The sequence below is a fragment of the Grus americana genome, chromosome 1, assembly GCF_028858705.1.
Source record: "Grus americana isolate bGruAme1 chromosome 1, bGruAme1.mat, whole genome shotgun sequence".
Lineage (NCBI taxonomy): Eukaryota > Metazoa > Chordata > Aves > Gruiformes > Gruidae > Grus > Grus americana.
Genome location: NC_072852.1, coordinates 218,333,462 through 218,348,520, shown reverse-complemented (window position 1 = coordinate 218,348,520; position 15,059 = coordinate 218,333,462). Strand labels below are relative to the sequence as shown.

At 41.1% G+C, this 15,059-nt stretch overlaps 1 protein-coding gene across 2 annotated transcripts in view; it reads right to left on the bottom strand.

The window, feature by feature from the left end:
• Positions 1 to 15,059, bottom strand: part of PGM2L1 (phosphoglucomutase 2 like 1) — a 53,315-nt gene that overhangs the window by 13,986 nt on the left and 24,270 nt on the right. For both annotated transcript variants that reach the window (XM_054836534.1, XM_054836543.1), the window contains exons 5-10: positions 6,902 to 7,008; positions 4,633 to 4,717; positions 3,569 to 3,652; positions 2,066 to 2,259; positions 952 to 1,141; positions 618 to 715 (exon numbers count right to left, since the gene is read on the bottom strand). In XM_054836534.1, coding sequence (XP_054692509.1) covers positions 618 to 715; positions 952 to 1,141; positions 2,066 to 2,259; positions 3,569 to 3,652; positions 4,633 to 4,717; positions 6,902 to 7,008 — 758 coding nt within the window. The remainder of the gene's footprint in view (positions 1 to 617; positions 716 to 951; positions 1,142 to 2,065; positions 2,260 to 3,568; positions 3,653 to 4,632; positions 4,718 to 6,901; positions 7,009 to 15,059) is intronic.

Here is a 15,059-nt window from a genome sequence, read left to right as displayed (position 1 = left end):
TGTTAGCAAGCAAAGATACCAATTAAGTATCCTTACTGTCAGCTTTAAAACAGCTCAGGTCTCTTTAATTTATCAAACAGAAGGATAGCGGTCTATACGGTCTATACATTGCAGCCAGGCAATGCCTGCGCAACCGCGCATTATAGACGGTTACTTACACAATGATCAGAATTTTGGCCTGTTAGTGGAAGAAAAATAATTTCTATTCAATATGAAGAAGCCAGGGAAAACCAAACAAACAAAACAAAAAAAGCCCACAATGGCTAACTGTCCCAAGGTAGAATTTGTTTGCTTAATAGAAGTGAAAAAACAGTAACAAGATTTTACTGTCTTTAGTAACAACTCAACTTTTCAGTTAAGTTTTATTTGGCTATTTACTGTAACATTGGTAAGTATTTAATCTTTTCTGAATTATTAACCGATTTTTATGTATTTAAAATACATTATTTCCAGCTAAGCTATACCAAAAGATGAAGCTAGCAAGAACAATACCCAAATAGCTAAGTCACAACAGAAAAGAGTAGGTTGAAGGTGCATGCCTGTCTACCATTTGGGGACATTCCGCAATTTTCGCTACTTCTGCAGAAAGAGATAAAATAAGAGGTCCCATCACTTACTTCTCCTGCTGTTCTGCCACGGCTAGTCTGTCTGCATCTGGATCAGTGGCCACTACTACTTTAGCATTTTCTTTCTCTGCAAGCCTCAGTGACAACTCCTGGGAGGGAGTGGGGGGGAAATAAAAATCACAGAAATCAAATAAATCCACAGTCTTACTTCTTAATTATATATAACATGCAGTTAAAGAAAATTTCATATGGATTGCCCACTGCATTAACACAGCTCAAAGCCAGGTACTCCGTTCTCCTTCTTGTTTTTCACCTCAGCATCATATGCAAACAGAGAAAAGTCCATAGAAACACATAAATCTGATGAAGTAGAAACAAAAAATACCAGCACAGATTCTCCTTCTTCAGGATTTGGGCATTTGACAGTAGAGAAGTCAGGATCTGGATCTTTCTGTTCAGGTACTGGAATGGGGGGCTGAAAGCCAAATGCTTGGAAAGCCAACTGCACGTAGTCGTGTCCAACTCCATGAAACGAGGTATGAACGAACTTCAAATTTGTTTGCACATTTAGTTCCCTGAGAAGGAAAAAAGAATTTCAGTGAGATTTTAGTTATTTAACAAGACTACTTTCATGTAGAAAAGCAAAAGAAAATGCCATTACATTTCATACTGTTCTGCTGATTTCTGCATTAATTTCAAAGAAGGAATAAGTGAAAAGAGCGCATTTGGACTTTCACTAGAAAAAGCTTCTTCTCCTGGAGCAGGAGATATTTACCTTCTCCTGAAGCAGCTGAAAGTCTCCCAAGAATGAACTGTAAATTTCTGCATCAAACTTGAGATCTTCAGAGATCTCACTCTGGCTCTACTCAACCTACATTATTCATCCTCCTCTTTTTATTCTTGTCTTCTGCCCCATCTAACCTTTAAACTTAATCTTCTCACCTCTACTCCATGCATGTATACCTTACCTTTACTCAGAATTTCTGCATTTTATTCAGAACTCTTTCAGCACATTAATTTGCATAAAATGGTTCACATCAGGGTGCTTTAATGTAGCCTGGTGTCCAAAGGCAGGCTGCTTTACTGTCAAGAAGTGTGGTTTAGTCTTCATGATGGTGACCATCTAATTTAATGGCACATCAGAGAAGGGATGGGGAGAGACAGAATGGGGAGGTGACCACAAATTATTCCCACCACAAAGAGCACAGAGCCTCAGGCAGAAAGTGATGTCTGTGGCAGAGTGGAGCACCCAGCTTCCATGAACCATAAAGACAGAAATCAAGTCACTGATTTGTGACGATAAAAATCACTACAGGCAGGTCCAAAACTATTAAAGTTTTGGGAGACAGCCTAGTCCCGATACTCAAATCAAAAATGTTTATGTCTGGCAGCATCACATGCTTTATTATTGAAGTCTATCTGTTGACAGTCAGTTTTTCACATGTAACCCAGAGCTTACTTAAAAATGTAATTTAAGTACATTTTGTTTTATACAATACCTATGATAACAGATCTTTTTCAAATCTTCCATGTAACAGTCACAAATTTTCTTCAGAGGATCCTGTCTAAGGGGACTGGTGTCTACCAGATTCTCATTCCAAGAGCCATTCCATGGTTCAACACACTCTTCTATACATTTTATAATTTCCTTATCGTGAGGAGAGGTGATCTGTGCTCCATTTTCCCAATAAACCTGGTATAAGTTTAAGGAAAACAAGAAACAGTTTATTTACAAAGATTATTAACTTTAGCTGTAGGATTCTGCATACTTCCTGCTTCTTGAAGTCACACAGAAAAGGCTAGCATCAGACTGGCTCGAGTCTCAAAAATCATTTGCAATCATATAGTTTATTATTTTAGTTATGTAATGACAGCTACTCAGCAACATGACCTATTTTCCAAAAAGCTGGTATTCAACTATTATAACTGAAATCATCAGGACGTGAGAAACCAAAACTGGGCACTTACATTTGAGAGCGTTGTGCAAACTGCAACAGAAGAAAAACATGACCTTCTACATAGTCTGGCATTCTTTTTGAAAAAGAAGCACAACTTGGTTTTGAAATCAAAGCAAAACAGATAAGCAGTGTGCCAAGGTACATGTTTTTCCATAACTGAACAACTGTAATCTTTCAGCTGGAAACACTACCAAACCCTGAACGATAAAAAGTCTTTGTTAAAGAACTATTTAGATGCCAGTTTTCCCACAGTTTGGTTCCAATGGCATGGTTGAGTTCACAGTGCAGACTTTCTACTCAGACCAATCTGTCTCTCTTCTTGTCCGCTGGCTTTCACGAAACCCACAGGTACTCAGTATCTTCAAAACAATGGGTTTGTCAAGTTTGGTTAAAATTGTCCAAAACCTTCAGAAGCTCCTGAATTCACAGCGGATATAGCGAAAGATAAAACAACTCTTGTGGAAGACTAGAAAAAACAATATCCTGACAACAGTAAAATGCTTTGTATCAGAAGACACAAAGATAATAGCTTCTTGATAAATGAAGCACCTGGAAAACAGATGCAACTTATTTTCTTATTCACTGCTATAGCTAAGCAAAAGTAAAGGCTGGTGAAGTACTTGTCCTCTGTGGAACAAGTTGTAAAGTGCAGTACAGTCACCTCCAAGAGTTATCTCTGTGCAGAGTAAGACTGGTTTTCCTAGCATTGCCCTTACTCACTGACCTGTTACTAAGCTTCCAGAATGCAAAGTTCAGTTAAAATTTTGAGTTTAGTTCAGACTCTTATAAAGTTTAGAAAGGAAACACTCAAGAATTTCCTGTAGAAAGGAATACTCAAGATACACAAGCAGTGTGGTCTTAAGTTCCAGTCGCAGAAGGAAATGTGTGTAATTCAGGTTATAGAAGGATGGATTACTGGAAAACATTTCTCCTCCTAACGTACACACACGTATGCTCCAGAAGGCGGCAAATGTCAAAGGCATGTAGGTAACACCGGAAAGCAGCTGGCTGTGACATGCTATGAACTTCAAGTTCAAGCCTTACCTTGTATCCATTGTCCTCCTTCCGGTTGTGGGATGCTGTGATCATCACACCAGCCACAGCTTTGAGCTGCTGAACAGCATAGGGCTACAAAGGAAACCCAGAAATGGTGATTTACCCAAGAGCTCTGCAGCTGGCACAAATAACATTATATTATTAGGATGGTTATGCAATAGAATGCTACAGAAGTGGCTCAATGTTTCACCAGGTTATTTGAAAACTATATACATGAGTACTCATCATTCCGTTTCCTTTAGCTAGTAACAGAGAGAACGCTTGTTCCATTCTGTTGCATAAGAACATTATTCTATTTACCAATTACATAAACACAATTGTTAACCAGCCAACTAAAGGGAGTCTATGCTCAGGTTACACTGGTATTGGAGAAAGAGAAAACAGGTTGAAATAGAACAAAGGAATTCACCAAAAGGCTTGCTGAAAAACAAGGTACAGGTATTTCCAGCTAAAGAGCACCCAGTCCTCTCAGTCCTCCCCTCAAAACAAGATCCACAGCGCACACAGCATGCTAGGAAAGCTTGCGGAATAGAAAACAAAGATTTAAAACCCTGCAAGAAAAAGCTTCTGCGAGTAGAACAGAAAGCTCTATTTTTTGAGACATTAAAAGTGGAGGTAATCCTTCATTTTTTCCACTCTAAGCAGTGTTAAGTCTTATGTCCAAAAACATACAGTCCCTATTTATATGTGTGTGAATATATACACATATATATCACCTTTGACCCTTATGACACCCAGATGTTTAACAACCGAATAAAAGAATAGCAGAATGCTTCACCTGTAAGTAATAGAGCAAAGCCTGGACTGCAATAACTACTGCCCTTGCATAGCAGCCCAGGGTGAAATGCGATTCTACTGACTCTTTGCACACAGAATAATTCAGCGACATTCCTGTTACAGCCTCCTTGAAGAGCTAAGTTTACCAAGCAGCCCCTATTTTTCTGTTTAAATAACAGAATTTGAGAAGAAAATTGCTAGTTCACATTTTTAGTAAGCTTTCAAACACTCCCCTAACTGCACGGTTCAACAATATAAAAGAGAAGATGACTCACCACGAACGGTGTAGGGACATATGTGGAAAAGAAGTATACAGGTACATCTTTAGCCAGCAGGACAGCTGCAGTGAGCTTTGCAAGTCTACCAACATGAAAAAGAAAACATTCAGTCAACCCAACTCCCCATGACAGCTCAATAGCCACATGGCATTACTGTAACCTTTATTTCACTTGTTTCTTAAATTCCTTTTTTTTTTTTTTTTTCTTACACTAAAAGTAGTATCCTACAGTTTACACAGTCAATGTAATACAGTTTTCAGGTTCCAGAATCCAAGACAGTGCTTTTATTTATCGCACTTCAGCCAACCATGTAAATAAACCAGTGATATCAAAACCAAAGATACAGAACTTACTGGTGTGGCACTTGTCCTTCATTCAAGGACAGAACAGATCTCCCACAAAGTTTAAAGTGCCAGATGTCTGCAACAGCAGGTTTGGAAAAGGATTCAGTATCCCACACAGCAAAGCTTGTTTGCCAGCCTTGTTCAGGAGCTTCAGACTATATCCATGAAGCAGATCTATTCCTAAAATATACTTCTGCAAACCAGCATGCTCTTACTCCAGAAAGTTTAGAAATAGTAACAGCACCTACGTTTTTAAATCTTGCCTTTAAAACAAACTTTTCCTTTCAAACAGCGTGGAAACTCATTCTCTTTCAGGTAACTGTTTGAAAAGAACAGTCTTATATCAAGTCAGGTACACACAGCTCAGCAGTTCATGGGAAGTCTTCCTCAGAATCAAAGCAGATGAGAGATTAAATAGCGTTAAGTTTGCTTTGCTCGTTCATTTTTACAGACAAGCATTAATACTTGCTTCTTTATCTCCCATGATGAGTATACCGTAGTCTACATTTCAGTTACTCAGAATTTCACTATAGCACCTATCAAATATAACCTGAAACCACTTAAAGGAGTATGAGAGCTCAGCGTGTAGTTGAAGCTACCAAAATTTTGCTTGTGTATCACAATGGTTTATGTCAACTTAATTACGCGTTACAGCCAGACGGTCTGCCATCTCCCTTGGCACTGGAACTGATGCAAAGAAAGGGGTGCTCCTGCTCACATAGTGCTAGATAAACACGCTGATCCACTGAAAACACTCTTTTAGGGAGGTTCAATTTGATTTTAGCACTACTGTAACTGTGTCATCCCAAATGAACAAAAGAAAGGTAGCTGAGAACTGATTTGCTCCATCAAGTCTGAATTCCAAGCTTTGTGTGGCTGAAAATGAATGTTTTTCTTAGGCTTCCACATTTTTAAGCTGTGCATAACCCAGACAATTTGGGCAATGGCCTTACAAACATAGTGTGACAGAAGAGTTTAAAACCCTTATGCCAAAGCCTGGTGGATAATGTGCCATGGGTGTGTGAAGACCAGACAGGAAGGTGTGGAGAGGCAGACTTCAGGGGAGTGCAGACACCCTTAGAAGACAGTCACTAGATTCTGTGCTCTATTATACCAAGATGTTTTACATCCCTAGAATATTAAATATTGACAAAAAATTAAAGAAAAAAAACCAACCACCCTGCATTAGTTACAACAATTAACTACAATAACTACATTAACTACTCATTAACTAGATAATAGTTAGCTACCAGGCTGGCTTTTTTTTGTAAAGCATGCCATTACAGCACATGTTTTGCTCCCCAAATGACAAGGGATTACAATTCCTTACAGAATTCAAAAAGCAATTCTTTTACAGTTCCTCTCTCCCCTTTCCTTGCAAAGGGCATGATTTGGCATTGCTGCAAGTTTACATTTTAAGCATTTCAGGTAAAATATTCCCAGTATGGAAATACACTGGGATCGCAGACTAGCATAAGGGTACCAGAACGCTGGGTTACAGTAAGCTGCAGGTAGAATTCTTCTCCCCCAAGCAAGCTTAAATCAGATGCATAATACAAAAGAACGACAGCATTAACGATAGTGTGTTAACATTTAGTGATTTCAAGCTAGATGTTAGTATTCTGAATTTACCTTCACATTCAAATTTCTCTCCAGGCATATCAACTTCTTAATGTCTGCCTAATGTTCTTGTGCATTTAGACTGTAAATTCTCTGGTGAAGTGACTAGCCTTACATTCCACATTTGCTGGCAACTGGTATTATAAAGGCTTTAGTCCATGCCCTTCTTCATTACTATTTAAATGGACTAAGGGAGGGGAAAGAGTGTGCGCAGTTCATGACAAAAATATTCTGATAGAACAGAATGCATTTAAAGCCACAATTTAATTTCTTAGTCTTGCAAGTGCAATCAATACTCATACTTCTTACTGCTGCAGTTGCTGGTCACCTGACCTCGTGTGTCATATCCAACAACAAAGCCTCTCTGCTTAAAGTCTGAAAAACACCTCTCAAGATACTTGTAGATCCCCTGGAAAGAAAAAAAAAAAAGAAGAAAAACAAACAGGCAAGAATTAGCTGTAGTGCAGCACACACAAACATTAAAAATGATCTTTAACGTAGGATGTATAATGTCAGTAGGCAAAATACAACTCAGCAAAAACCTCAGTAACGATATTCACAAAAGCAGAGTATTTTTTTCCCCCAAAGTGTTCACAGAAAGAAAGAAAGCAAATAGAGAAACAGTTGTGGGAAATAAAAGCAGTACAACAATAAGTGACCAAAGAGCATAAACAGAAAGCCCTAGACAGCAAGATCCTCAAGCAGCAAAACTTGTTTTCAATCCACACTATGCTTTTATGTATTCAAACCATCTTCTTAAACACCCAAATTGAGGAAAATCTGTTTTTTGAAAGTCCATCCACTCGGGCATTATAAGGCGAGTGCGTGTCGGTGCTGGTCTTTACCCCTGTGTTCACAGTACACAGCACTGCTTCCAAAGTGTTAGTTCTAAATTTGCATTAAACGGATGATTCATCTGAACCCACTTTTTCAAATGAAAGTTTATCACTAGTGACCTGCTCCAGGTGGACAGATTAAAGTCCTCGATTTATATACTACAGAGATACAACAGCACAACTACAAGCTGTCTTCTATACATGAAGGCAGAAGATTTCCAATGGCAAGATATCACAGACGGCCACCATGCAGGGAAAAGAAAGGGGAGTAGATGAAGGGAGTAAATTTTTAAAAAACATTGGAGGTGAAGAGAAATATCTGCTGCAACATACACAGGAGAAAAACAAACGGCCTCTCAGCCAGCCACCCCTTCTTTTCAAAGCAGGAGGAGATGGGTGCTCTTTGAAATCCTGCATTACACGGTGTTCCAGCTTCGCCCTCCTCCCCGTGGTCTTCACATCCATTCACTTCCCAGATAGATTCTCTCTGGAGATCCACCACAGAAACAAACCAGGATGGATCAGCAGTTTTAGACAAAAAGGTGAAAGGCACTATTGCTAGCATTAGTTTCCAGAAGCTACAGTTCACGACAACCAGAAAGCAGCCTTCTCTAACACACTTCACTGGACCTACCTTGGCCAAGCTTATCGTTAAAAAGCCACTTTGACAGAGTACGAGCTTCCTCTTGATAGAGAGGACAGGGAAGTTGTACTAGAATTAAACAGATTCCCCCCGCCCCAGTATTAAGTGCAACTCTTTGCAGTGTACTTATCTGGCACTGACTCTGTATCACCAATAAGCAATCTCTCATCTGGAAAGCTAGTCTAACTCCTACCCATGAAATCCAGTTGAGCTGAATTTTTTACATGGTTTTTGCCCTTTCCACCAAAGGATGTGCTTCAAAGCATTAACGGGTGGACACTGGCATCTCTTTGGAGAACCATTTCAGCTGCAGAGGTAGTGTTTCCATGGAGGGATTTGCACAGAGAGAAAAACTTTAAAGAAAATTAAAAAAAAAAAAATCTTTGAATATCGAAGAAACTGGAAGCTACGCCACGGCATGATCGCCAGCTGAAATCACCTTCACGCTGAACTGAAGTGTGTTGATACACAAACATGTTCACACCGCCCTGACAACTTATCAAGAACTTTCATTTGCAGTTGGTCAAGAGATATGAGACAGAGGAATGGGAAAAACTTGTTCACGCTTAACTAGAAAAGATTAACTAACATTTAAAGAGATGAACAGCAGATTTCATAGAATCATAGAATGGTTTGGGCTGGAAGGGACCTTAAAGATCATCTAGTTCCAACCCCCCTGCTGCGGGCAGGGACACCCTCCACTAGCCCAGGCTGCCCAAAGCCTCATCCAACCTGGCCTTGAACACTGCCAGGGATGGGGCCTGCACAACCTCTCTGGGCAACCTGTGCCAGTGCCTCACCACTCTAACAGTAAAGAATTTCTTTCTAACATCTAATCTAAATCGACCCTCTTTCAGCTTCTTATCAACAAATCTGTTATTTAAGCTAGCAGTATCTTGAGGTCAGAGCACATTGCAGTTTTATCTGAACTAACTCCTGAAACATCAAGAAACTGCACAAAAAAAGATTTACAGATGCAGTAGGACCACGTGAGACAAACTGGTACTAGCTAGAAGCTGAAATCAAATAGGGGCACAGATACTTTTTCAGAAGCAACATGGATCAAGGTAAGTTCAGGTAGAACAGCTAACAATCCTGTTCACATCAGTCAACGCATTACAAACGACAAAACACTCTTTACAAATGTAGAAGTGCTACACGCTACTTCCGTTTCACACCTACCACCCAGGAGCTCTCCCGTGACAGCAGAGGCACCTCTTGAACCTTCTGGCAACCCTGGCATCTCTAGAGTTCTGCACCTCAAATTGCTTCCTCACCCCTTACTTCCAAAGCACAGCCATCATAGCTGGTTTAGCTTTCTGAGTATACACCAACCTCCAACACCTGCAGCCGTACAAATCTCCCAGCCTTCCATTCCCTCATTCCTCAAATACAGAAGAACTGATTTATTTTTGTTGCAAAGTAAGGGCCTATACTGATCTTTTTAGTACACCAGACCTTCTGTACTTTGTCCCCTGCACCTCATCCCAGCTACTTCTGCCTCAGCATTTTTGGCAGCAATGGGATGCCACTACAATCTAGAGTAACACTCTCGTCAAGGGCAAGGTGAGATTTTTCTAGGACATTCTCTTAAATCAGCTTCACTGTTTGCCAGGGATCAAAGATTTCATAGGAATAAAAATGGCAATATCTTTACTTTCTACCATGGAGAAGTTCTGACTAAAATTAATACAACGTGATTTGCAGTACAAGAACAAAATACCTTCAGCTTAGCCAAAGATCCCACAGCTGAAATTAGCCCAGTCCTACTACACTTGTTTACTATCCAAATATTGTTATTAAAGCTGCAGAAAAAAAAACCTAAATAAAAAATGACAGTGAGAGGAAATTAATGCAGTCTGTCCACTATCTGAACCCTCTACTTGAGTTCACACCTATTTTCATTGAATGGTTTGGGTTGGAAGGGACCCCAAAGCCCATCTAGTTCCAACGCCCCTGCCGTGGGCAGGGACACCCTCCACTAGCCCAGCTTGCCCAAAGCCCCATCCAACCTGGCCTTCAACACTGCCAGGGAGCCAGGGGCAGCCACAGCTTCTCGGGGCAACCTGTGCCAGGGCCTCAGCACCCTCACAGGGAAGGATTTCTGCCTCACATCCCATCTCCATCTCCCCTCCTGCAGCTTCAGGCCATTCCCCTTGGCCTGTCACTCCCTGCCCTTGGCACCAGCCCCTCTCCAGCTTTCCTGGAGCCCCTTTGGGGACTGGAAGGGGCTCTAAGGTCTCCCCGCAGCCTTCTCTTCTCCAGGCTGAACCACCCCAACTCTCTCAGCCTGAGGTCTCCAGAGCAGAGGTGCTCCAGCCCTTGCATCATCTCCGTGGCCTCCTCTGGACTCGCTCCAACAGCTCCATGTCCTTCTTGTGCTGGGGACCCCCGAGCTGGATGCAGCACTGCAGGGGGGTCTCCCCAGAGCGGAGCAGAAGGGCAGAATCCCCTCCCTCGACCTGCTGGTCATGCTGCTGGACACGCAGCCCAGGACACGGTCGGCTTTCTGGGCTGCCAGCGCACATTGCTGGCTCATGTTGAGCTTCTCGTCCCCCCACACCCCCAAGTCCTTCTCCTCAGGGCTGCTCTCCATCCATTCTCTGCCCAGCCTGGAGTTGTGCTTGGGACTGGCCTGACCTACATACAGGACCTTGCCCTTGGCCTTGTTGAACTTCATGTGTTTTGCATAGGCCCACCTCTCCAGCCTGTCCAGGTCCCTCTGGATGGCATCCCTTCCCTCCAGCATGTTGACCCACCACACAGCTTGGTGTCGTTGGAAAACTTGCTGAGGGTGCACTCGATCCCGCTGTCCATGTCCCTGACAAAGATGTTAAACAGCGCTGGTCTCCAACAGCGGGTGATTCTTCATTCTCCCAGTCCCTGCCTTTGCCTTCTGTGACCTGGGCTGGAGCCCTTACTGGTGAAGACCTGGAGGCAAAAAAAGTGGTTGAGTACCTCAGCCTTCTCCATATCCTGGGTTACCAGGTCTCCTGTTTCATTCCAGAGTGGGGCCACATTTTCCCTCGTCTTCCTTTTATCGCTGATGTACCTGTAGAAGCTTTTCTTGTTGCTTTTCTTGACGTTCCTGGCCAGATTTAATTCTATCAGGCCTTTAGGTCTCCCAACCTGATCCCCGGCTGCTCGGACAGTTTGTCTGTATTCCTCCCAGGCCACTCTGCCCTTGCATCCACCCTCCGTAGGCTTCCTTTTTGTGGTTGAGTTTGCCCAGGAGCTCCTTGTTCCTCCCTGCAGGCCTGTGGGTGTTTCTGCCTGACTTCCTCTTTGTTGGGATGCATCACTCCTGAGCTTGGAGGAGGTGACCCTTGAATACCAACCAGCTGTCCTGGGCCCCTCTTCCCTCCAGGGCTTTGTCCCATGGTATCTACCAAGCAGGTCCCTGGAGAGGCCATAGTCTGCTCTCCCGAAGCCCAGAGTAGTGAGCTTGCTGTGCACCCTCTTTGCTGCCCTGAGGATCTTCAACTCCACCATTTCATGGTCACTGCATCCAAGGCTGCCCTTGAGCTTCACATTCCCCACCAGCCCCCCCTTTTTGGTGAGACCAAGGTCCAGCATGGCAGCTCTCCTTGTTGGCTCCTCCATCACACTTGCAGAAGGAAGTTATCATCAATGCATTCCAGGAACCTCCTGGATTGCTCGTGCCAATGGGACACATTCTTCCTGGTGCCATTCTCCGTTTCTCAGAGGCCAGTTTGTAACTCCAACACCTCTTGGGATAAGTGCCTTCTTTAGTAAGTTTCTCAATTTAAAGAATTTCCTATTTACAAGACTCAGGTTTTGATAGTGTCCCTATTTAATTTCTCCTGGAATAGCTACTGCTTCTAAATTGAAGATATCGAAGTCAGTATCTTGCCATTACATACTTGGTGATAATTATTAATTTATTAACATGTGTCAGCATGCAAATATATAACCACCTCAGTGGATCTAAAACAAAATTCTCTTTAGGTCCACTGACGTACTGCAAATATTTATACCGCTGCACAGTTCAGGCAATTTTCATATATAGAATTCACAGACAGACCTAATCTGATTCTACAACCATGTTTTAAACAATCCTCTTGAGTATCCAGTCCCTTATCATTAATTTCAAAAGAGAAGTGAGGGGAAAGTGATGGTATCAAGAACAGGATAGAAAGATTTTTTTGTTTGATGAATCAAGAGAGATCGTATCAGCTTTACAAAGTCCAGTATTTGAAATCTTTCAATTATTATCTTTAGTTCTGCTTACAGAGCAACAGGAAACTCACAGCAATGGTGCAAAGATGACTGATTTTGTCATTGTGGAGGTCAATGACAGGTTACTTACCTATTAATAAAAGCAATTGGTTCAGCAGGACAGAGGTAATACTTAAGCAGGAAAATCTAGACTTTAGGGGTAGGTTACATACCTACCATCCTCAGAAAAGTCAAAAGTAACTTCTGGATATTCTGTACCTTTCTGGATCTGACTTTTCATGATATCAGTATAATCATGCAAATTAAGAACACAGCATGGGCTTACTCATGCAACTTAATTAAGGTTTATTTTAAATGAAGAAAATACTTTAATTACACTGAGGTCTACTGGTTTTGAATGGCCATTTATTCCTGTAGCAGGTAAGGACAAAGAGAGAGACAGGACTGCCCATTTTGAGATCAGGTTCAGCAAAACTGTTCATGTCATTATTAGCTTCTGAAACAAGAGTACTCAAAGAGATTAAATCTGATGCAGTTTACTTCAGAAACAAGTTTTAATCCACTTCCCAGAGACTGCTTTCTCTAACTCGATACATGGCTTTAATAAACAACTAAAAATAGAAGCCCCACAGAGGGAGCACATGAATACAACCCAGTTTGTTACTTTCAGAAACCAGTGATGCCCATGAAACTGAACTTGCAAACACATTCCCAGCTGACCAAAATGAAACTTTTCACTTTCTGCCAAGAATGCGTATCAGTCAGCCGATCCAAGCTCAGTCACGCTTCCACGAGACTGGAAACACAAAGGCAGCATGCAACACTCAGGCGCCAGGAGCATGAGCAACTCCAAATTCAACAGACTGCACAGGCCAAAAAGTAAAGTGACTATTATTAACTTCCTCCACATTATCAAGATGTTTACTCTGCTTCAAAGAAAACTGTACTTGTTTAAAGCAACTTCACTACTCTTAATTCCACCACTGGCAACAAACCACTAGTTTTTAAACTGTTTTTTTCTTAATCTCTTCAGCTCATTCCCACTGGATCAGTGGAGACCACCTGTACCATGTGAGTAAGTTTTGTTCATACCATTACAGTATTTGTAGCAGATGAGTTTGGCATACTCAGATCAGTAAGGCTTGAATTAAAGGAAATGTCATTCTAAGACGTGTCCAGTTTACAGGTTAGAAACCTAAAGAAAACTTTGTTAGATCCGAGATGATACTGAAGAGAAAAAATGGTCAGATAAGGCTGGGTTCCAAACCCTACCAATAAGCTCCAACATGTTACTTCTTTTTAAAGCCTATATAAACAGCTATTGGAATTTGGTTTCACCACAAGAGTTTGGGTTCCAGTTGTACAAGTCAGACATTAGCAGTGTCAAACAGCTTAACAGAGTCCCAGCTGTTCCAAGTTTTAAGCACATCACTTCACTCTGAGCCAACAGAAAACAAATTATTTCAGTCATGTCTACTGAGGGACTTCTATCAGAACATTAACCTGCAAAGAGACAACTATTTAAAGCGTTTAAGTACACAGTATTAAATGAGAGATTTTATCAATCCTTTGTAAATCATGTAATAAAACACCTTTTATCATATGGCTAAAGCTCCATTTATGAAAAAGTACTTCACAAAGTAGGTACGATTCAGTAGGTTTGTAATAACAAAAACTTTTTATTGATGGTCCAAGTACAATGGTTACAAATATATCAGTTCATTATATTTGCAATAATCAAGACTAAAGGTGGGAGCAGATAAGATGTTTAGGTATATTTAATATACACAGTCCAAACTCGTTTGTATTTTATATATTCATAAAGAAAGAAAATTTCCCGACTCATGCTATTCGTTTTCAAAAGCATTCAGCACTTCTCTTTCCTTGCCTGTCACTACCTTCACTGGGGTGAGAGAAAGCTGTATTTTGCAGATTAAAAATCCAACTGCTTTTTGCTTAATATTTACCATAATAAAGTACATGCAAGGATGACTATCGAAGTCAGGAATGATAGTTTCATAGGATTACAACTGTAGATAAATCAATGTTCAAATTCAGAGTCTTCTTTCACATGCTTAAAGTCTGGATAATATCAGATCAGTTAAAATGTACTCTAAATTAATTTCTTAGGAAGTTTAGTTGTGAAGATTAGTTATTTAATCTATTTGTTTTGAGGAAAAATTGATTGAGGAACACATCAGCTGAAAAGCACCCTAGTGCTTATTTGCAATAAGCAAATTTAAGAACAAATCCACTATGACACAGCAACATAGAAGAGGAGCATGGATCACTTTTGCTCAAAAGCTACATCGACATCAACTGTTCCTTACAAAGGTGTTTATCGAAAAGGTGGGGGAAGAAGTGAGACATCTGGGGACCAAGTTCTTTGAGAAAGAATATGTCATCTGCTCTTGAACAAAACAGCACTTCAAAGAAAAGCAGAGATGATTAAGCCTTATATTAATCAACAGGTTGATTTATTCGGACAATCAGCACACATACGACTCATTGACACTGCTTGAAAGAGAAGCAGGGAGGGGAAACTGAGAAGAATGATCATTTTCCAGCCCTCTTCTGGCATGCAAGACCAAAATCAACACAGGAAAAAAGAAAGGTAAAAGATATTGAAGAAACAAATACAGAAAATTGTATTTCTGGTGGTTAATCAACTTAAACAGCTAGTCAAGAGAACCTAAAACACAGTTCAAGGAAGAGATGTGTGAGAAGTGAAGAGCCTGTGCCACCAGTCTTCCCCACCACAGCACTGATACCGTTCATGTC